Genomic DNA, 24,492 nt, shown 5'->3' with positions numbered 1-24,492 from the left:
AGAGAGAGGGTCTAAGGGGGGGGGCCTGAGGTTTGGGTCGCTAGTAACACATAGAGAGAGAGAGAAGAGGAGGACGGGAGCAGAGGGGGAGGCAGATGGGGAGGAAATGGTACAAGGGTAGGGATGCATTTTTTGTTTTTGTTTTAAGCTTCTTTTTTCTTAAAAATTAATTTTCTTTACAATTTTTTTTATGGATCTCAAGTTTCAAATTATTTTTAACTTATTTATGTTTTTAATATTTAATCTCATTTAAATTTTGAATTTTTGAATTTTGAATTTTGAATTTTGAATTTTGAATTTTGAATTTTGAATTTAAAATTAATATTTTTTGAAAAATGGGAAGTGAGACAAGTATGTGTTAAAAATAGGGTAAAGTGAGACAAAATGAGTTTTAGGGAGCAAAGTGAGACACAAATACACTTTCATGGGGTATATCAAAAATATGCCAAATTATAATTATATGACATTAAAATTGGCTGCAATAGACAACCTATATATATACTTCGCAAGTGCTAATTATTAGTAAGTTAATGCGAACAACTTTTTTGGATTGAAAATGATTCCCTCAAATTCTCGCAAATAAAATATTGTTCAATTACCATTGTGATAAAATAAAGTGGTTTTTGTAAAGAAATTTTTAAGAGAAATGTCACCTTAATTTTTCAAAATTCATGATTTGTCATCTGATTTTAACACCATTCAATTTTCCATCAATTTTAAGGGTATTTTAGTCTTTGCATTTTCAAGGGTATTTTAAAAATGAAAAAATCATTATAATTTTTTTAATATATTTTAAACAATTAAAATGGGGAAAAAAAAATGTCTCACCTTCTCCAATCCCATGTGCCCCACCGTCAACCAACCCCGTCCACCATGAAATCCATTCCCCCTTCCCTTATCACAACCCCTTCCTCATTCTCTATCTACCATGAAACACATACCTTCCACACATAAATTCACTCAGCTCACCCAAACTGAGTCACCTTTTTCTTCTTTTTTCTTTTTGGTATTTTTCCATTTGCATATTGAAATTTTTTCCATTTTCATGCTCAATGAACACCATAAAACTTTTTATGCATGCTCATTGAGAGAGAGAGAGAGAGAGAGAGAGAGAGAGAGAGAGAGTCATATGCGATGTGTTTTGGGGGCGGGTGGGGTTGGGGAGAAAGTGAGAGAGGTCTCTTTTTTCTCTCATTTTTTTAAAATACCCTTAAAAATGGATGGTGTTAAAGTCAGATGACAAATCATGGATTTTGAAAAATTAAGATGACATTTCCCTTAAAATTTTCTTTAATGTGACAAATGGAAACTGAGGTATAAGTTCAGGTTATATTTCTACAAAAATCCGTAAAATAAATAGGTTGTTATTGTTTACGGAACACATTGTTTTAAAGAATAACAATTTTTATAATAACAGTCAAATGGCTAAATGATTCCGGACACTGCACCACAACTTCTTATAGACAGCGCAAAAAAACATTGGGGATTTGGGGTTCCTACTAATTCCCCATCTATTCTTGAAGGAACGTTCGGCTCCTGTAGGGGAGCCTCACTCTCTTACGGAAGGGATTCTCTGTAGAAGATTATAATAGTGAATATATATATAACTTACTTTTTCGTGCACTATAATTTGGGTTCCATCTTTCGAAAATGTTCTACTGCCAAATTGTCTGACAATATAAGGTACTTATATTGTGAATCTAAAGCATGTTTAGTGACATGAACATCCAAACTAAATTATTTTTCATATTGACTGTTTTATAAGTCTGTCAATAGAACATTAGCCTTTATCTCTATTTATGAATAACAAAAATCAATTTTTTTTTTTTATCATTTTGCAATTTCAACTTTGGCTTTGTCGAAGTCACGATCTGGTTCTTTGTCTGAAACTTCGCGCCTTTACCCGGATAAAAACTTGTTTGAAAGATTATCCAACGTCTCTTTTCGAAAGTCAAACTAAGAAATCGCATGGGGTGTGTCGGTACTGGGCTTGAGTCCTTGTGCAATTTTAGATTCTCATAAAAAAATCCCTAAATGGGCTTTTGTCCATTTTCAGTTCAAACAATTACAAAAATCCCAAGTTTTCGGGCTCAATTGATGCGTTTAGAAAGATCCTGGCCTCATCTAAGGCCTTTACAAGGGCTTTGGACCGGCTATGGCTAGAAGTGTTCCAGCCAATGCAGCATGCTTCATGGCATACGAGGTTACAAGGTCAAGTTTGGGATGATAATTTGGGGCGTTTTGGTGGGGTTTTGAATTTAGTGATTTCAGTCATCTTCATTTTCTGACGCAGAAGCCAATTTTCTCTATATTGAACTTGTGGTTCGGTACTAGAATCCTCCATACTTTGTAATAACAGCTCTGTTGCCGGAGGAAACATTCTTTTACCAATCATATTGCGTTCACCCTTTTTTTTTTGCTTCTTGTTTTTTCTCAGAAACTCTTGCGGATGGTTTGCATCTGATGGGGTGGGCAATGGGATGGAGGAAAATGATTATGAAGATAAATAATAGAGTGATCAATCACATTAAGCTTTAGATAATTACCACAACAATTTACAATATAAAAATACATGGCTTACTCTAATAATAGCACGGATACCTATTGAGATGAAACTCCACAATTGAAGAGGTCTAATTGGCCTAATTGGCCTAATCTATCAAGTGTGCGATCCAGGTGATTAAGTTGAGGATAATAATATGAAGGAGACCATATTTATAAATCACTTTGTGTACCACCTCTGTAACATTTCGCTAGTCGTAGGACTGTCTGATCTTATCATATATTATAAACACGTGGCATGATCCTATAAATTCTGGTCCCACAATCTCTCCATGAGTTTTATGTTTGGATATAGATTCCACCAATCGACTATAAGAATTAATACAATAAGAAGAAAAGTTTGCCTTCAGATAAGTCTCTTGTCTTTGTCTACTTTATTATAAGCGTGCTTTTTTTTCTTTCTTTCTCCATCTAATGTGTTTGTCGTGTGTGGAATCATGAAATTCCCACTATGTTGATAATCTATTGAACATGAACTGAGACTTGTATCCCTCTTCCAGCTCATGAAATTCCCATTTCCCAAATCAATCGTGAACAAATGAGCTCTATGATGAAGCCTCATGCAGTTTGTATCCCTCTTCCAGCTCAAGGCCACATAAACCCAATGCTCAAACTTGCAAAGCTTCTCCATTTCAAAGGATTCTATATAACCTTCGTCCACACAGAGTTCAACTACAATCGCTTACTTCAATCTAGAGGCTCAGATGCTCTCAATGGCGCAGAGGATTTCCAGTTCGAAACTATATCCGATGGCTTGCCACCGACGAACCAACGAGGGATACTTGACCTCCCGGAGTTGTGCAGAGCCATGCCGGTTGAGGGCCAGCGTTCATTCAGAGACCTCATCAAAAAACTCAACAAGGCTTCGTCGTGGTCGGATGTGCCAGCTGTAGGTTGTATTGTTTCTGATGGAGTGATGGGCTTCACCTTACAAGTTGCTCAAGAATTTGGCATCCCGGAGATGCTTCTATTCACACCTAGTGGTTGTGGTATGTTGGGGTATCTACACTATGAAGATCTAGTAGAAAGAGGTTATTTTCCATTGAAAGGTATCCTTCTAGCTAACTAGCATATGGTGATTCCTAACATGAACACTTTTTTATTCAAGCAAACAAGTAGTCTGGCAACATAAGATACTTTGAGTTTTTCAAATTGTCTGACCAAATTGTCTGACAACATAAGAAACTTCTACATGAACATCCAAACTAAATCATTGTTCATGTTGATTGTTCTATAAGTCCGTTAATAGGACATTACGCTTTATCTCTATTTTATGAATAACAAAATCACATATTTTATGTATCATTTTGCAATTTCAACTTTGGGTTTGATTTTGGAAATGCACAAATAAGAGGTGCAGAATGCTTCAATTATGTGCAGATGATAGCGACTTAAGTACTGGCTTTCTTGATACCGTGATTGATTGGATACCCGCAATGGAAGGAATTCGATTGAAAGATCTCCCCACCTTCCTCCGAACAACGAATCGTGGTGATACAATGTTCAACTACAACATACAAGCAATAGAGATTGCCATGAAAGCTCAAGGTGTGATCCTCAACACATTTGATGAATTGGAGAAAGAATTCTTGGATGTGATCACAACAAAGTTCCCCCAGCTCTACACCATTGGTCCACTATCACTCCTTCAACACAACATGTCCACAACACATCACTTGGACTCAATTGATTCAAATTTGTGGAAGGAAGACAAGAAATGCTTGGACTGGTTAGATAAGAGAGAGCCTCAATCAGTGGTGTATGTCAACTACGGAAGCCTAGTAATAATGACTAAAGAACAATTGGCTGAGTTTGCTTGGGGACTTGCCAATAGCAAATATCCATTTTTATGGGTCATTAGGCCAAATCTTGTAGATGGTGGAGAAGAGATTTTTTCAAATGAAGATTTCATGGAGGAGACAAAGAAAAGAGGCTTGTTTTTGGAATGGGGTCCACAAGAGGAACTTCTTAAGCATCCATCAATTGGAGGCTTTTTAACACATTGTGGTTGGAATTCAACTTTGGAAAGCATTTGTGAGGGAGTGCCATTAATTTGTTGGCCTTTTTTTGCAGAGCAACAAACCAACTGCTTTTATTTATGTAATAAGTGGGGGTTTGGGATGGAGATTGACACAAAAGTGAAGAGAGAGAAGGTGGAGAGGCTTGTGAGAGAGTTGATGGAGGGTGAGAAAGGGAAGAAGATGAGGGAAAAGGCTATGGAATGGAAGAAGAAGGCAGAAGCAGCTACAAGAACTGGTGGATCTTCTTACACTAACTTTGATATGTTGGTTAAGCAGCTCAAACAAGGGCCCATTGGCTTGGAGAACTTGTCATAGAGTTATTGGGGGTATGTAGTTTTTAATTTATTTACATGTAAAAAATTGTCATTGTGCAGGGAGTTTGTAGCTCAAGTGATTAAGAGCATTTACTCATGCACCCGAAGTCTTAGGATTGATTTTTCACTCCCCGATATCACTTGTATAAAATAAAATAAAAATATTGTCTTTGTCATCCATTCAACATACGACGACCAAATTATCAACCATACTTGTACAATTTAAGAAATGGCCCCAACAATTGGTGCAAAGTAGTTTCATCTCAACAAGAAGTGTGTACCCCATTAGACTGTTGACGTCATCCATAACTCGTGCAATGTCAATTCACGTGCCATCATGACAAAAAATCATGATTAAATTCCTTAAGGAAAACCCATACTCAAAAGGACTGGTTTTTATTATTATTTATATTTATTTATTAATTAAATTTTATATTTTTAACAAAAGCCATATTGTGAGGTTCTTTGAATATAGGAAGTGCTAGGTCCTGGTTTAAAGAAGCTGATGATATTGTTACTGATGATATAGAGGACGGAAACATAGGTGGGGGTGGGGGTGGGGGTGTGGGGGATGCGTTTCTTCTGACTGCTTTTGGTGGGAGGGGTAGGGTACTTGGTTAGTCTGATGACCACACTATATATGTAGATCGGCTATTTATTCAAATGATGATGAAATTTACCAACTTGTCATTTGTCCAGTTATAGTTGTCTGGGAGACATTTTTATGTTATTCAACGCACATAAATATGAGGACGGAATATATTTGTGATGAGTTTGATCTTAATTATGGTGCGCACATTGTAGTGATGTAACTTTATTTTGAATGTATAAACATCCTATTATGTGGCGAGCCCATCCAAAACAAAGCTACGTCAACACAATGTGCTGGCAACCAATAGACAAGTATCATACATCAATAAAAACAAAAAAATCAAAGCACCCGTTTAACAATATTTGATGCATGTCGACCATCTCGTTAATTTATTCCTGGCAATAAACGAGGTGATCATCTTATGAAGAAGCGAAAATATATACTAATAATTGTTCGTAAAATATATATATATATATATAGTAATTTTTGCGTTCGTAACCAAGAATCATTGATATAACTTTCCACCTGAATCCTGATCCATACCTGTCAAAGAATCATAGATGATATGAACTTAAGCTATAGGCTATATGTTTATGCATCACATATTTATGCATTTTCCATTTGTGTCAATGAAGAACTGTAGGGTAAGAAAAATCATACCATTTTTTCCTCATGGAATATGTTTTTATCACAATGTGTAATGATTTTCTATAATTGATTCAATAATGTTGTTCTTTATTACATCATGTTCACAATATGGCTAGATGTAGAGTAGTATAATAAATACATTTATGTAAAAGAATGGGCATCCCTTTTTAGTGTTTTAAGTGCCATTTCTTGGTGTCTCCCCTTCTTGGTTATATGTTGTGCTTCAGAGAACTCATTCTAGTTTACGACCACCACCTCTGCACTCATTCTCCTTCTCACAACCTCTATTATAAGAGTTGGATGGTGGAGGAATGCAACTTTGCCCCCTGCATCCAAACGGCTGATCACGGCGTATTGACCCATAACCGATATCTTTTGCATTCGTCATTTCACTGCAAATCGAGCACACCAAAAGAGCAACAATGCAAAGTGTAAATGTCTTGGAGATGGCCATTTGATCTTCAAAACTAATTACAAATGGCTCTAGAATTGGATAATGAGGACTATGAGAGAGAGAGAGAGAGAGAGAGGATTTTGGAGGAGATGATGATTACGAGACTGAGAAACCTTCAATTTAATGTGATGTTCTTTGCTAACTTTAGAAAATTTTGTTGGGGATTAAACCTGAATTGTTATTTTTTGTTATTAATTATTGGTGTGTCTCAAAGCGACCACTGGTAGTATAACTTTAATTGGACTTATGGTTTAGAAGAGCCAAATTTAGAAATTCCAATCAACTTTTTCCAATTGGTTCTTCAGTAACTTGAATGAAAAGGTTCTGCCACACTACCAAAATGTGGCCTTCTACTCTCTATGTATATTTGTGCGTTTTTTTTTTTTTTTTGATAAGTTAAAAAACTTATATGAACTCAAAGTCAGAATTGTAACCTAAAAAGAAACGAACAAAATGTAATTCACATAACAACTTTATAAAATGCATCAAAACATCACTCGTCACGCATTTTTCGATGCCAAAGTATCAATTAACTTTGCATATTCAATTTGTTCTACCATGTATTTTTTAATATAAAAAATAAGGAATAGTCTTGGGGGTTTTTACCTTCTTTTTCTTCCTCAAAGATCTTTTCCTCTTGCAGTAGATATTCAATAATAAACTGCTTGTTTTTGTTGTTGTGTTGATTAGAGCAGATTTTCCCATCTAACGTATATGCTACTAGGTTAACCTATTTAGCTAGGTTAACTTATTGAACTGGTTTAACTTTAAAAAAATTGGTCCCTTATTAAGTTTCCATTTTTTAAATTTTAGAGTAAAATTTTACAATAAAAAAAGTTTGTCTAAATATACATATGGGTAACATAATACTACGCAGTATGTGTAGGTGCCTTTTGGACTTGAACCTGCACTTAGTGATGATAGTATTCATTTGAGGATCCTAAGTTAACAAAGCATTGCACTCGACACCTTTGACCGAAATTCAACATAACCCACAGTTAAAACTTGGTTGAGACTTGGATAAGCAAAATAACTGTAACGACCCAGTCCTAAATAAATTAGTAAATACTAATTTATTCACAGAAAATACCATTTTGCCCATAGAATATTTTATTAGGTTTAAAGTTGACTTTTTTACCGGGAAGGAATTTGGGAATTTCGACTATACTGTTGGGTAGAGCACGGAGAGATGAGTCCGTAGACACGTGGTGTGCTCAAATCGAAGTTGTAACGAGAGAGATACGATCAAAATACCCTCAGTGGCATAACCGTAATTTTAGCAAAAAGGGTTTGATAAAATCAGAATTCTCTCTCTCTCTCTCTCTCCCCTTCGCGTGCCCTCTCTCTCTCTCCCCGACAGTCTCTCTCTCTCTCTGTTCGAAACTCCGGCCACCGGCCACGGCTGCGGACAGGACCGGTGCCAAAAGGACCGGCTCAGCCTCGGCATCACGACCCGACCCTTCCCCTACATTGGCCGCCGCTCCAGCCGCCGGAAAAAAGTGATTTTAGGCCGGTTTTCGCTCGATCTTCGCCGGCTTTGATCTCTCTCCTTCGGTCGCCATTGTTGGCGATCAAGGTATGGAAATTCATCCATTCTTCATAATCTAGCTGATGGTTGGGTAGGATTGCATCAATTTTGAGCGTAGCAGCTTGATTTTCGAATTGGATTTTGGCCGATTTTGGTATTGCGATTCCGGCCACTTTCGGTCAGTTTTTGGGGGTAGGTCCAAGAAGAAAAGTGGTTCCAAATAGGGTGTTATACCTAGGATAGGAACCTTGAGCCATGATTTTGAGAATTTCCGGCGATGCCTAATCGCTTTGGACACCCACCCGCTGCCGGCGCGTGTGGCGGTGCATGGGCACCTTAGAAAAAGGGGCATTGTGTCCCGATGCGATCCATTTGTTGTCTAAAGCGCGTAGGTGTCCTCGGATTTCAATTTGGATACCGTTTGAGTCTCGAACAGATATTGCATATTGTGCGTTATCCGGGTTCGATAGGTGTAAACTGTTGGATAGTCTTAGATTTATAATATGTTAATCTAGACATTCTTAGGATCGTATGGGAGTCGACGAATCGTAAAACGGAGTCCTGGATACTCCGAAAATGCCAACCCCAGGGCTAGGTTTACAATAACCGTCCAATCGTGCGATCATGAGCCATCCGACCTTCCGAACTGGACCAAACTTGCAGGACGTGTGTCCTAAGCCTTGTCGAACACATAGGAACTTTTGGATTGGAATCTGGAGGTCGTGGGCCCCATGGGCCCATTTGACTAAGTTTGGGTAGTTTGACCCTTGGCTGACCGTGAGTCTTCCGAGGTAGTTTTACCTTCCTAGGAGGATTATAATGACCCTAGTGATAGGTCTTGAGCGTTGTTGAGCTTGTTGACTAGGTTGAGACTTTTAGAGTGTTTATTATTATCGAAGGAAACTATTGGATATTATTTTAATAATTGAAATTATGAAATTTATGTTTATGTGCATGATCATTGGTCTAAAAATACTATTATTTTCCTAATTAAATTACGTTGCAGTCTACTATAGACAGGTATCTCTAAATTGAGAATACCTTTATTATTAGTTTAGATAATTGAGAGTATGTCAATTGGAAGTGCTATAAGCACTACCTTATGTACCATCCTATGATTGTGAGGTCTCACATATCGTAGGATTTTCCGGCGTTCAGACAGACCCTATACGTGGCATTGGTAGTTCCGGCGTATGGGGAGATATTGTGATATGATGTGGAGGTCCCACGTGGCGTTGAATTTTCTGGCGTGCGGACAGGCCCCATACGTGGCATTGGTAGTTTCGGCGTATGGAGAGATATTGTGATATTATGTTGAGGTCACACATGTAGGATTTTTCGGCGTGTTAACAGGCCCATACGTGGCGTTGGTAGTTCCAGCGTATAGGGAGATATTATGATATGATGTTGAGGTCCCACGTGGCGTAGAATTTTCCGGCGTGCGGACAGGCCCCATACGTGGCGTTGGTAGTTCCGGCGTATGGGGAGATATTGTGATATTATGTTGAGGTCACACATGGCGTAGTATTTTTCAACGTGTTGACAGACCTCATACGTGGCGTTGGTAGTTCCGGCGTATGGGGATATTATGTGAGTATTAGAGAGATGAATTAAGGATTATTATACTGAGTTGGGAACGAATGATGTTTGAAAAAGATTTTGTTTGGGATTTCTGTAATTGATTGCATGTTGATGGTTTTGGAAAATTTTATATGAAAGAACTACGTGTGGTTTGATCCCTCAACGAGGGCACGTAGGCAGCGTAGGGTAATGCCTAGGTACAGCCGCCGGTTAAACTTTTAGTGTGTGGTGCGGATCTTGTCGTTTCGTTTTGGTTTATATGAGGGCCGAAGGCCGAGTTCGTGAATTGCATGAAGTTATATTGTGCGTGCTGCCTGTTGGGATTTTAAATGTGTTTTATGTAGGTTGAAATTTTTGGGATTGTTCAAATTACAGGGAAGACTCTGCCAAATTTTCGGTAGAAAGTCACGATTTTAGTAAGTGGGCCCGGCATCGGGGTGATGTCGGAATTTCCACAGGATTCGTCTCGGGTTTCGGGAAATTCGAGGCGGGTCCTTTCAACTTGGTATCAGAGGTTTAGGTTCAATTTCTTGTAGACCCCGCACCTTGTGTGCATCCTTAAGTTTTGGCTGGATGACGTGTTCCGACACGGAATGACACCTTTTTGGCGCTAAGGATGTCATAAATGGTATTTAAGATGCTCCATAAGTTGGCAATCTTGGAAAGACAAGGGGATATTATGGGGAATATGGAAGGGGAATATAGTAGTAAGGGGAGATCATTATGCTTACTTACTACTAAACTTCCATCGTGGTGGTTAGTATGAAAGGGGGTTGGAGGATTTAGACTTTATAAAGGAACATGGTGGTACACTGACAAGTAGTCAGTATGAGTGGATTTAAGTTCCAAGAGGAGTTCATTGTGGATTGGGATGAATTGCTGCAAGATTCTTGTTGCTTTGAGGTACTGATTGTAGGGGTATCACCTTCGAAAGATCATAATAACCATGCCTGGGCTCCGCATGAGGTTCTTTGGCATTGTTTGAGTTTGTATATTGATAATTACACTTAAAGGTGTCACGTTTCTAGAAAAGTGTCTATCAAAATTGTCATTTGTCAATATCCTATGGAAGGAAAGCGGAAATGCTGAAAGTACTGGATCTGCGGAGGTGAGATAAAAATTGTCGGGAACTTTCAAAATTCAAATTATTTTACGAAGGAAAAATACAGAGAAAGATATTAAAGAAATTTCTTGGGGTAAATTACATAGAAGTGAAGGAGTGGTGAGTTTAACCAAAGGAGGGTCGTGGCGAATTAAATTGAGAAGTTGCGATATTGGGTGAAGTATCATTTTATTCGCGTGGGCATGAATACCACAATTGACAGGAGTGGAACATTATGGTTCTTCTTCCTTGCTCTCTCACGCGAGCTCGCCGCATGAAGTATATCTCAGCGTGGTACTGGCTTCGTCCGACCTCCGATTGCTGAGATGTTTGTTGCTAAGTGTTCTCATCATTCCCCTTTACATAAGTCAGTGATCATTCATTCCGAGTTCTCCAGTTTAAACGGTGAATTTTAGCTCCAAAATTTCTTAAAATACTGGCCACTATGAGTTTGACTGGCGACTTGGGTTACTTCTACCCATATTTCTGGAAATGGAACCAATTTGAGGAAGATGAAGAGGGAAGATACATAGGCCTTTGAGGCAGGAGTAGAGCCAGAGCTTTACCACAGATCGAGGTTGTTTCAGAAGTTCCGGAAGAGTGAGTAGAAGCCGGAGGTTTTGCATGGGGCAACACCTGTACCTACTGTACAGTTGGATGTTCCTGTGATAAAGTTGTTTGCTGAGTTCGTATAGGCAGGAGGACATGGAGTTGCTCAACCTGCTTCTAGGGATCCTCCATTGCCTGAACATGTTACTAATTTTTCGATTGAGTGCACTGAGCATTGAGTTGAAGATACTAAGAGCTCAACCTTTCTTTGGGAAGAGTAACTTCCTGATGTTGGATCATGTGATCCATGATCTGAAAAACGGCGTTGGAATAATCGAAATCACAAGTGTGGAAAAGATTAAGATAGCCGTAATTCTCTCACAAAAGGAGGCTTGTGTGTGGTGGGAATACTGTGGTCAAGTCCAAGGATGAGACCCAGATGGATCTGGTAATCCTATTTGTAGAGATGGAGAGAGTGTCTTAGGGTCTCATCTCACGTGAGCTGTTCGAGTGTAAATCTTTCATTAAAATCAGAAATGGTTCATGGTAGAGAGAGGTAGATAATGATTACAATTCGGTAAAAATGATCCTTTCTGATATTCCTCTCGAAGAATCAGGTTGGCAATGTCGTTTATCGATTCTAAAAAGAGAAGGAAAATATCAACAAATCAGATTTCTCTCTCTCTCTCTCTCTCTCTCTCTCTCTCTCTCTCTCTCCCCGACGGTCTCTCTCTCTCTTCGAAACTCCAGCCACCGGCCACAGCTGCGGACGGGACCGGTGTCAAAAGGGCCGGCTTAGCCTAGGCGTCACGACCCAGCCCTTTCCCGACATCGGCCGCCGCTCTAGCCACCGAAAAAAGTTGATTTTAGGCCGGTTTTCGCTCGATCTTTGCCGGCTCCGATCTCTCTCCTCCGACCGCCATTGTTGGTGATCAAGGTATGGAAATTCATCCATTCTTCGTAATCTGGCTAATGGTTGGGTATGATTGCATCGATTTTGAGCATAGGTAGCTTCATTTTCGAATTAGATTTCTGCCGATTTTGGGATCGCGGTTTCGGCCACTTCCGGTCAGTTTTTGGGGTAGGTCCAAGAACAAAAGTGGTTCCAAATATGGTGTTATACGTAGGGTAGGAACCTTGAGCCATGATTTTGAGAATTTCCGGCGATGCCTAATCGCTTTGGACACCCACGCTCTACCATCGCATGTGGCGGCTCATGGACACTGTAGAAAAAGGGGCATTGTGTCCCGATGCGATCCCCTTGTTGTCTTGAGCGCGTAGGTGTGCTCGGATTTCAATTTGGATACCATTTGAGTCTCGAACAGATATCGCATATTGTGCGTTATCCGGGTTCGATAGGTGTAAACCGTTGGATAGTCTTAGATTTATAATATGTTAATCTAGACATTCTTAGGATCGTATGGGAGTCGACGGATCGTAAAACAGAGTCCTGGAGACCCCATACGTGGCGTTGGTAGTTCCGGCTTATGGGGAGATATTGTGATATTATTTTGAGGTCACACGTGGCGTAGGATTTTTCGGCATGTTGACAGACCCCATACGTGGCGTTGGTAATCCTGGCTATGGGGAGATTATGTGATATGATGTTGAGGTCACATGTGACGTAGGATTTTCCGGCGTGTTGACAAGCCCCATATGTGGTGTTGGTAGTTCCGGCGTATGGGGAGATATTATGATATGATGCTGAGGTCCCACGTGGCGTAGGATTTTTCGAGGTGCGAACAGGCCCCATACGAGGCGTTGGTAGTTCCGGCATATGGGGAGATTATGTGATTATTAGAGAGATGAATTAAGGATTATTATACTGAGTTGGGAACGAATGATGTTTGAAAAAGATTTTGTTTGAGATTTCTGTAATTGACTGCATGTTGATGGTTTTGGGAAATTTCGTATGAAAGAACTACGTGTGGCTTGATCCCTCAGGGAGGGTACATAGGTAGCCTAGGGTAATGCTTAGGTGCAGCCGCGGGTTAAACTTTTATTGAGTGTGGTGTGGATCTTGTCGCTTTGTTTCGTTTCGGTTTATATGAAGGCCGAAGGCCAAGTTTGTGAATTGCATGAAGTTATATTGTGCGTGCTGCCTGTTGGGATTTTAAAGGTGTTTTATGCAGGTTGAAATTTTTGGGATTGTTCACATTACAGGGGAGACTCTGCCAAATTTTCGATAGAAAGTCTCAGTCTTTAGTAAGTGGGCCCAGCATCGGGGTGATGTCGGAATTTCCATAGGATTCGTCTCAGATTTCGGGAAATTCGGGGCTGGTCCTGTCAATAACGATATTTATAGCCTTGGTATGATATTGATTCTCATTTGAGTTACTGGGGAACAGCCCAAAAATTTACATGATCATAGACATAGAGAGAAGACATGGAATAATACTCATTTGATTACAGTGTAGCACTATGAGTTGACAAGGAGACTTCTTCTTTAATCTTACAACATATTCAAAGCAACTGATCGATCCTATTGATGGAAATATCAAGCTCTATAAACTAATATATGCTAAATGTAAATCTCGTGTTTTCTAGTGGGGTATAGCTCAGGTCGTTGAGCTCTTCCACCTCCACCCTTGTGGGTAGAGGTTCGAACTCCAGGCACCTAAGGAATATTTGTGCAAACCCCTTTCCCCAATCGGTTGGACAAAAAATAATTAAATAAAAATATCGTGTTATAAATACCACTAAAAGAAAACAATTCAAAGATGCGTATTTGTAGTCACATAATATACAATAAATAAATAAAAATTACTGCATTATTGGACATGTTCAAATGTTACATGTTTTCGGGATTAAACGAGATTTAGACCTACCAAAAGGTTGTAACTTTGGTATTTTCTCAGTTTAAAAGATTCATAAGAGAACGAGTCCGTTATATAGCACCAACAAACATATTTCCGATTCATAGAACATCTCACATGAAGTGTTCACAATCGAGAATGATAAATTTACCATATTAGTCAACAAAATTGCAAACTACTTTTCTCACAGAAGTAAGATTTACTTGCGTAAAATTGGTCCTTTGAAAATCTCACATATCTTCCTCAAATAGGTTTATTCTTTTACCTTATGACGTCGGAGCATGATTAAGTAAATGTAGTTTAATGTTTGCATGTGGTGAACTAAAAAAGAAAACAAAAACTTGAATCAATTATTAAAAACGATTGCCAACACGTTGAGCTCTTTAGAAATTGATTAATTAATGTTGTTCTTTATTACATCATGTTCACAATATGGCTAGATGTAGAGTAGTATAATAAATACATTTATGTAAAAGAATGGGCATCCCTCTTTAGTGTTTTAAGCGCCATTTCTCGGTGTCTCCCCTTCTTGGTTATACGTTGTGCTTCGGAAGACTCATTTTAGTTTACGACTACCACCTCTGCACTCCTTCTCCTTCTCACAACCTCTGTTATAAGAGTTGGATGGTGGAGGAATGCATCGTTGCCACCAGCACCTAAACGGCTGATCATGGCGCATTGTCCCATAACCGATTTGTTTTGCATTCGTCGTTTCACAACAAATTGAGCACACCAAGAGAGCAACAATGCAAAGTGTAAATGTCTTGGACATGGCCATTTGATCTTCAAAACAAATTACAAATGGCTCTAGACTTGGATAATGAGGACTATGAGAGAGAGGATTTTGGAGGAGATGATGATTACGAGACTGAGAAACCTTCTATTTAATGTGATGTTCTTTGCTAACTTTAGGCAATTTTGTTGGGGATTAAACCTGAAATGTTAGTTTTTGTTATTGATTATTGGTGTGGCTCAAAAAGACACGATGGTAGTATAACTTTAATTGGACTTATTGTTTAGAAGAGCCAAATTTAAAAATTCCATTCAACTTTTTCAAATTGGTTCTTCGGTAACTAGAAAGAAAAGGTTCTGCCAAGCTACCAAAATGTGGCCTTCTACTCTCTGAGTATAATTGTGCGATTTTTTATTGTTTTTTGATAAGTTAAAAAACTTATATGAACTCAAAGTCAGAATTGTAACCTAAAAAGAAACAAACAAAATGTAATTCACATAACAACTTTATAAAATGCATCAAAACATCACTCGTCATTCATTTTTCGATGCCAAAGTATCAATTAACCTTGCATATTCAATTTGTTCTACCATGTATTTTTCAATATAAAATATAAGGAATAGTCTTGGGGATTTTTACCTTCTTTTTCTGCCTCGAAAATATTTTCCTCTTGCAGTAGATATTCAATAATAAATTGCTTGTTTTTTTTTTTCTTTTGTTGATTACAGCAGATTTTCCCATCTAACGTATATGCTACTAGGTTAACCTATTCAACTAGGTTGACTTATTAAAATGGTTTAACTTTAAAAAAATTGGTCCCTTATTAAGTTTCCATTTTTTAACTTTAGAGTAAATAATTGGGCTTTAAAATAAAAATAGAACTTGGGCTTAATATAATATTAGTATTGTATAATTTTTAAAGTAACATACATATGTATATATAGAGGTTCATAAAAGTTGGCGGCCATTTCGATTTGGAGGCCCTAGGCGACTGCCATGCCGGCCTATACTAAGAGTGGAAGTACTGACAGTCTACAAGACTTGAAGATACGATCCCAAATATACACGATCAAGGTGTGTTATGAGCACATACGTTCAAAGTCAGATATATGCCTCTAAGACACTGAACCTGTCCAAAAATAATAGTAGAAATTACAGAATATATATGAAAGTAGTAGAAGAGAAGTACAGAGAATCAAACTTTAGTTGTGTGTCAAATGTGAATTAGGAATAGCCTTTTACAGACATCCAATCCCCTTAAACAGAAAATTATAGCATTGAATATAAAAATACTAGCTGAAAATTAAGATATTATAACCCCACAATAAATAAAGAGGAATTTGGTCAAAAGAATTAAAAATTAATTAAAAATTAAAAACAATAAAATTTTGAAAAACGTTTTAATACCAAGTCCCCTTCAAAGTTTTCAAAATTTTATAATAAGAAAAGTTAGTCTAAATATACATATGGGTAACATAATACTAAGCAGTATGTGTAGGTGTCTTTCGGACTTGAACCTGCACTTAATGATGATAATATTCATTTGAGGATTCTAAGTTAACAAAGCATTGAACTCGGCACCTTTACATGTCCTGAAATTTGGATGGATTTTACATTGGCTAGCAATCTTTATCAGACAAGAAATATCTTTGTGAGGTAACTTTTCCAAGTAATGTAACTTTGTAAGTATGAATTTATTTTATCGGTCGAAGAAGATGGTGGAAGAAAATCATGAGAGAGAAATGAAGGAGAAGGAAAACGATCATCTTCTGCTTGCACTACACCTTGGATAAGAATTATCCGTCCAAGTATTATTACCATTTGTACTCTCCATTGATTTCCTCCATGTTGGTCTTTTGAACCCTTTTTTTTTTTTTTTTGTGTTCCAATGTAAATATATATACAATAAGACTTTTGGTATATACACTTTTGCATACTTCAATCGTCTAGCAAAGTTTTTTAAACAAAAAAATTAACCAAATTTAAATACTTTCTTGAAGCACCGTGTTTATTGATTTTGTTGGTCTTAATTAGATGTATTAATGATTTTTAATTTGTTTAATGTTTTTCAAGGATGATTTATGAATGAAGACTTGAAAAATAGACTGTTCGGGTCTTTGAAAAACAAATTCATAAGGTACCCTAAAAGGTGTCCCTCAAATAAAATTATTCCCTCAAATAAGCTTATTTTAGGGACAACCTTGTAGGGCCCACTCCATATTGTATTTCACTAATCCAAATGTCTATTTTGTAGATATTTATTCAAAGATCATCTCTACAAAAAATCACTTGAATTCGATATCATTTGACCACTCAATTGAATTATTGAAATTTTAGTACTTTCTTAAAGCATCGTGTTCATTGATTTTGTAGAACACAAAACGGTTTCCAATTTGTCTAATGTTTTTCAAGGATGATGTATGAATGTGGATTTAAAAAATAGATAGTTTGAATTGTTGAAAAAAATTTCTTAGATAACCCTAAAGGGTGTCTCTCAAATAAAATTAATTGAGGGATCCCTCAATAGAAGGGAAATATATATATATATATATATATTTAAACTTTGCTTATGAAATATTCTCTAAAGAGAGTTTGAATGGTGAAAAGTGTTTTTACTTTTTTTTTTTATTGGTACGACAATGAAGTTGATAAATAAGTAAATCGTTGATTCAAAGGAAATCATAATTTCTTTTTTCAAAAAAAAAAAATTATAAGTTTTTATGACTTTTGATTAATCATAACAAATGTTTATCAGAAACGAGGTTTCTTGTTATAAATAAAATGAAGAAAATAGAAGAAATTCTAAATGCGAACTTTTGCTTAAAAAAAAATGATTATTTAAATATGTATTATAAATTAAAAAAATTATTTTTTATACAAGCAATATTGAGGAGGGAGAAGTAAACCTATGACCTCGAGTGCAAGGATAAATAATTTTAAAGATTTGAGTTATAAATCTAATGCTCTTATTAATTTTATTTTTGAATTACATATAGAAAAGTTATAAAAGATAGGACCATTTACTTAATAATTAGAGTTTGGCCTATGGAGTGGACTTTAGACTAACTGGCCTTATTTAAATAATCAAATACTGGGCCTTCAGCCTGTTGGACTCAATTGACTGAAATAATTATTTTATACATGTTTTTTTAATTCATATAATTCATTTATTTTGAATTTCAAGTTTCAAACAAAGAGCCAAAAAGGAAAACCCTAATAGAGAAAAGTTTTAGCTGCCTCCTTGGGGTCCGCGACCTCCATCCCTCTCCTGTCCTTCCCTCCCCTCCCCTCCCCCGCCTCTGCTCCTGGCCCATCCACTCAAGGCCCTCTGTTTTGGCTAAGTTTGGTGCTTGCTTGACTATCTTGGTGACGATGTGGTAGCGAATCAGCTCTTATTTACGTAATTTGTATTGCAATTTGTTTTTTTTTTTTTTTTGTAAAAATTAACTTATTTTCAATTTGTTGTGCGTTTGTAGTCTATACTTGTATTTTCTACTTGTGAGTGTTAAAAGGTTGTATTTGTAGTTGTAATTTGGTGCACTGAGGTATATTTTTGAATTTTTTTTAAGGCTTTTTTGCCAAAATTTCTTAGGCTATGTGTGCCTATAATGGATGTACACCTTGTGGGTTTGCCGTTACCAGTGGAATCCTCCGTATTATTTGGAATAAACTTTTGTGGTTACTATATTTCTGTGTTTATACTAACCCTATGTGATTATTTGTATTTGTATTGATCCTTATGACCAATAACCTTTAGACATGAATTATAAGTGCAATCTACTGCTTTTCTATCACAATTTCAAGTTCATTAAATGATAGGCAGTTATTTGCATAACCACAAGTACATGAATGGGGGCAAAGTACAATCTAAAGGACATAGCAAATCTATTGGCCTCTATTAACTCTACACGTCAATATTTCTCCGTATTAATTTACTACAATTTTAGTTTCTTTATTTCCAATAATTACTGATTTACAATTCCATTTTCTATCTTCTACACACAGACAAAAATAAAAAATTGATCAAAAGAAAGAAAAAACCAAATTGTCAGCCATTTCTAATACCAAGTAAAAGACAAAAAGTGGGCCACCAAATTTCTAATAGATTGTTTTTCGACGTAGATCCGGATGGAGCCAACGAGGCGGATTTCGTGTAGCCAACATGTATATTTGGAGCTGAGTCAATTTTTTATTTTGAGGGTGTTTGTTTTTTTCGTTAAAGACAAATTTTGGAGCTTAGTCTTCTTTACTCATTGCACACTTCACAGTTTCCGTAACACTACACAAAAAAGAAAAGAGCGATATTTTCCCTTATCCGCTCAAAATTTTTCAAGATATCGCCTTTGCAAATATTTTATTTTATGGTTCTTTTTAGCAATGCTCCTTGAATTACAGACTTTGTTCCACTTTGCTGTCTGAAAGTTCAATTTGGTTTTGAGCTCTTCTAATCTTTCAAAACATGTCAATGTGCCTTATTATGTTAAGTTTGTTAAATTTAAGGGCATTTCTGTCCATTCAAGTTAGGATTTAGTTTGAACTACTTAAACTCTAATTGATTGACTCATTCTTCCTTTAGTTTCACCATTTTCATTTTTTTTTCTTTTCATTTACAATATGATTTAAGGGAAGAATTGGTAAAGTCAATTAAGGTTTAAGTTGGTCAAATCAAATCGTAACATTTTTTTTTTTTATCAAAGAGAAACTTCATTAGATAGTTTTCAACAATACAATCAAAGACATGATATCTAAATAACCAATTCCACGAAGGCAACAAACTAACATGCTAAAAAGAAGACCAAAGTGGACAAAAGCCGCACTAAAACTAGTAGCCTACATCACCACAATTAAGAATAATCCAAACAAAGCCCACAAACCTAACATAACCGAAACCCTAAAGCCACCAAAGGGCCTAAATGAACCTTACCACCGCCACCCGAAGAAGTATCATCGCAACAATACCCACCATCGAATAAAATCTTAAGGTGATAATAAAATTTGTTGTTGATGCTCTTTTATGGTGAGGGTCAACTTAGAGAGATGTGGAGTGTCTTCAGCATGGGAGAAGGTGAGGACCTTCGGTAAGGGATGAACCTGCAGAAGACAAAGAAGGAGAAGCAGTCGTCAAGCTTTGGACACCAGTGCGGTGCCGGTCGAAGACTCTTCGATGCTTAAGTCAGCTATAAGTGGTAACTTTCACAGAGTAACAGTAAATATGAGAAAGTAGTTACCTTTTTACTTGGGTACTGTTCCCTATTTATAGGGAAGTGAAAATGGGAGCCTTGCACAAAATTTCGATGTGGGACTTTGTGCAAGTCGCTGTGGTGGTGACACATGTCTTGGAGATTAGGTTCGACAGGTGTCTGGCACCTCGGAAGAGTGTTTTCCTTCGGCAGGGGAGAAGGCACCTAGTCGTTTTTTAGGATGGATATGCTCGGTTGATTATAGTGTAAACAGTAGTCCCCAAAATTCGTAATCAAGAAGTAACTTCTGGGTTGGGAACTTGTGAGATTTTTGTGTAATCATGACCGAGTATTCCAGATTCGATGAGAGTCGTAGGGCATTCCCTAGTCCCCCATGTTGGCAAGCTAGAAGTTGCATCAACGCTTGGAAGGTATGGTGAAAGCTGTGAGCCTCTAGAACTGTTGGTAGCTAGGTACCTTGGTTTAGGCTTGTGCAAATATTTGTCCAGCTTCCCCTCGCAGATAAGTCCTTCAATGATGTTGCGCAAGGCAACACAAGATTTGGTATCGTGGCCATCGAACTGATGAAAGCGACAGAAGAGACTTGTGTTTGGCACAGGCTTCCTGGCCAGTCTCCTGGGGGAAGGCTTGGGTATCATTGGTGCCTCGTGCACCAGGACATTCTCATAGGTGGTGTTGAGGGTGGTGAAGATCTCGAACCTAGGCTTAAGTGTGAAGGGGGTAGGGCCCAATCACTTGTCCTGGGAGGGTTGCTTCCACTGGATTGGTGGTGGTTACCATGTCTGCCACGCTTGCTATTGCTGAAGGTATGCTGGTAGCTATCCATCCTTTTTGGTTGCGGGGTACCCTGGGTACTTGGGGCGGGAGCAGAATGCTGAGGTGGGGCTGGGGTGGGTACTGAAGCAGGTGGAGGATCACCAAAAGTGCTACGTGCCGGGGTGGCTGGGCCACGCTTAGAGTTGAAGTACTCAACCTTGGCGTGAACTGTAGCCTGCTTCATTAGCTCCGCATATGTGTTCCAAGGGTTGCTATGAACCAAGTAGCGGAAGTTGGACTCACGGAGGCCACTCTTGAATGCACCGAAGGCAGCACGGTCATCAGTCTCTAGGCAGTAAGAGTATTCATGGCTAAACCGGCTGCATACTCCCGAAAAGGCTTGTCCTCACCCTGCCGAAGCATGTACAGGTCGTCCGCGAAGTATAGGCGATCGATCTGGATCATGAAGTGGTATAGGAATTTCTGCTTCAGACTATCAAATGAGTTTATGGTGCGGGGTTCAGCCTGTATAATCAATTCAAGGCTGCATCGCTGAGGGTGGAAGGGAAGAGGAGGCACATGCCTTCGTCACTAAGGCCCTTACACAAAAGGGCAGACTGGAAAGAATGTATGTGGGTGAGAGGATCCTTCGTGCCAGTGTAGAAGGCGATGCGGAGTGGCTGGATGTCTTTCTCCTGGTGGTAATTGGGGATACGTTCAGTAAAGGGTCAAGGTCGTGGCTTCACCCAGAGGGGTTGGTGGCTGCGGTGCTGCTCGCTCTCCAAGGGCTGGACCTTCTCGAAGAGACGCCACATGGCTGGGTCAGTATGAGGGAGAGTCTCGTGTGTCGAAGGTCCAGGGGGCGGGAGGACAGGAGCCTTGTAAGGTTCCCATTCTTCAAACGCCTCAGTGTGATAAGACTCTCAGTCTTCTGGATGGTACGATTCCCAGTTATCCGAGTCCCCTGCACCTTCTCCTGCTGGTAGGTGCGTGGGCTTCGGTGAGGGACCTAGGTGCATCACCTTTGGGCTCTGAGATTAACAGGGATAGGGATAGGGTCTGTCTGAAGGTCCAAGAGGCGGTCCCTGCAATCCCTATAGACCTTCATCGGTTCATGGGGCCGGTCATTCAGTGGGACGATGTGAAGGAGTCTCGACTTAGTTGGCTCTGGGTAAAGAGGGCCTTTACCCCTGCTCAGCCTAGACTGGACCGGGGCGCTGTGGTGAGAGGGCACTGGCTGGTTCGGTTGGGTATGCTCGACATCCTGGGTAAACTCATGTTAGGAACCCTGGGCCTGAGCCTTCTCCCAGTTACGCTTTAGGGTGCGGTAGTCATGTTCCAGCTCGACGTTCTTGGTATGGAGGTGTTCATATTTCTCAGACATCTTGGCGACGCTGGCGCAGAGAAGCTCCACTTCTGCGTGGAGATTGACATCTGCCGAAGGTTTCCTTTGGGAGGTACCCTCGCGGGGGTTATGATGTGGAGTATCGTGGCTATCCTCGATCGGCATAGCAGGGTATGGGGTAAAGAAGAGGTGACGAGGCCTGATGGGAGAAGGAGCCAGCTGGGTTGGTAGAGCCAAATGGGATTCAAGCGTCACTTCCCACAGACGGTGCTAAATTGTTGATGCTTTTTTTCGGTGAGGGTCAACTTAGAGAGATGTGGTCTGTCTTCAGCAGGGGAGAAGGTGAGGACCTTCGGTAAGGGATGAACCTGCAAAAGACATAGGAGGAGAAGCAGTCGTGAAGCTTCGGACACCGGTGTGGTGTCGGCTGAAGGCTCTCCAATGCTTAAGTCAGCTATAAGTGGTAACTTCGGCAGAGTGATAGTAAAGGTGAGAAAGTAGTTACGCTTTTTACTTGGGTACTGTTCCCTATTTATAGGGAAGTGAAAATGGGAGTCTTGCACAAAGTTTCGATGTGGGACTTTGTGCAAGTCGTTGTAGTGGTGACACATGTCTTGGGGATTAGGTTCGGCAGATGTCTAGCACCTCGGAAAAATATCTTCCTTCGGCAGGGGAGAAGGCGTGTCTACCTTACTACTAGTCGTTTTTTAGGCTGGATTATAGTGTAAACATTTGTAACGGATCTAGGGAAAAGAAGGTTTCCAATGATCTAACTGCACATAAGAGTGAACAAATAAAACAAAACAACAAACCTAACAAAGAACAATTGGTGATTTGTAAAGAACTTCGTCAAAATACGATGTATAATCAATTTTAGAGAACATGAGCAGTGTTAGAGAACAAGTTTTGGGGGAAAGATTTGATTGAGCATATAGCCTAAAAAGGGTGATGAGAAACTTCAATTTGAGCATGGCTCAGAAGAAATCTCTACAAAGGGCTTCTTAATAGAAGAATTAACAAACTTAACGAAAGTGGACACATAGACACGCTTTGAAAGATTAGAGGGACTCAAAACCATTTTCAAAGTTGAATAATATCTATATAGTTCATGGGGGCATTGCTAAAATTTTCTCTTTATTTTAATGTTAACTTGTATTATCCACGAGTTTGTATTGGCAACTTTTGTGCCCAATATATTAAGGGAGCTAATTTTCCCACTCCACTTTTATTTACTTACACTTCCTTTTGTTGAAAATTGTATGTTCCCACACCTTTTTTGTCTACTTACACTCCCTTGTATGTTGTAGTAAAAAGTATTAAAAAAATAAAAAGGAGTGTAAGTGGATAAAAGAAAAGTGGAAAAATAAGCACCCTATATTAAAGGAGTGTATTAACTTCTTTTATTTTTTATTTTTTTAATAGTGTATGTCGTGTATGAGAGATATATATGTGGACGTGATATCTTTGAAAATGAAGGCACATGAAATTTCCTCGATATCTCTTGGAACTCAGGGCCATTGAGTCCAATCCAATAATTCAGATGGGAACAATAAAACTACCAACAGAAGTTAAAACTAGATCATGGTGGTAAAAATATCTCGAATATTATATATGTATACTGCCAAGAGAACAGATGTAATGTAGATCTAGATTTGCTATAAAGTTTATATCTCTCGTAGTATTTTGAATCACACACACAGTACATTAAGAGCTAAGAATTAAGACAGAAAAGAGAGAGAAATAGAAAATGGATGGCGTCGGAGTAGAAGTTAGCAAGAGGCCTCATGCTGTGTGTCTCCCATTCCCAGCTCAAGGTCACATAAGCCCAATGATGAAGTTTGCAAAGCTCCTACATCACAGAGGCTTTCACATAACCTTTGTCAACAGTGAGTACAACCACAAACGCATGCTCAAATCCCGAGGCCCCTCCGCCCTCCACGTCTCCCAGGACTTCTGTTTTGAAGCCATCCCCGATGGTCTGCCTCCTACAGATGCTGACGCTACGCAAGACATCCTGTCTCTTTGCGACTCCACAAGCAAGACTTTCTTAGGACCATTTCGCAACCTGCTGGATAACCTTAGTCTTGACAAGACCCTCCCACCGGTGACCTGTATTGTCTCCGATGGTGTCATGTCATTCGCCATCAAGGCCAGTGAAGGCTTGGAATTCCGGTGGCTCTGTTCTGGACTGCAAGTGCATGCGGCTTCATGGGCTGCACGCAGTACCGCCAACTTATTGACAAAGGTCTTACACCACTCAGAGGTACATGTTATGTTACATGAAAAATAA

At 38.8% G+C, this 24,492-nt stretch overlaps 2 protein-coding genes across 2 annotated transcripts; both read left to right on the top strand.

Annotated features, from left to right (window-relative positions):
- Positions 1 to 2,902: 2,902 nt before the first annotated feature.
- Positions 2,903 to 5,086, top strand: LOC117636401 (7-deoxyloganetin glucosyltransferase-like). The gene is made up of 2 exons (XM_034370879.1): positions 2,903 to 3,611; positions 3,943 to 5,086. Exons 1-2 carry the CDS (start codon positions 3,101 to 3,103, stop codon positions 4,896 to 4,898), a joined length of 1,467 nt encoding a protein of 488 aa, XP_034226770.1. The 5' UTR covers positions 2,903 to 3,100; the 3' UTR covers positions 4,899 to 5,086.
- An 18,863-nt stretch (positions 5,087 to 23,949) lies between these two features.
- On the top strand, positions 23,950 to 24,492 carry LOC117638365 (7-deoxyloganetin glucosyltransferase-like). The gene has a single exon (XM_034373497.1). The coding sequence runs from the start codon at positions 23,950 to 23,952 to the stop codon at positions 24,490 to 24,492; it is 543 nt and encodes a 180-aa protein (XP_034229388.1).

Source organism: Prunus dulcis, chromosome 8 (genome assembly GCF_902201215.1).
Source record: "Prunus dulcis chromosome 8, ALMONDv2, whole genome shotgun sequence".
Classification (NCBI taxonomy): domain Eukaryota; kingdom Viridiplantae; phylum Streptophyta; class Magnoliopsida; order Rosales; family Rosaceae; genus Prunus; species Prunus dulcis.
The sequence above is the reverse complement of the archived record's forward strand: the minus strand, read 5'-3'. Positions and strand labels throughout refer to the sequence as shown.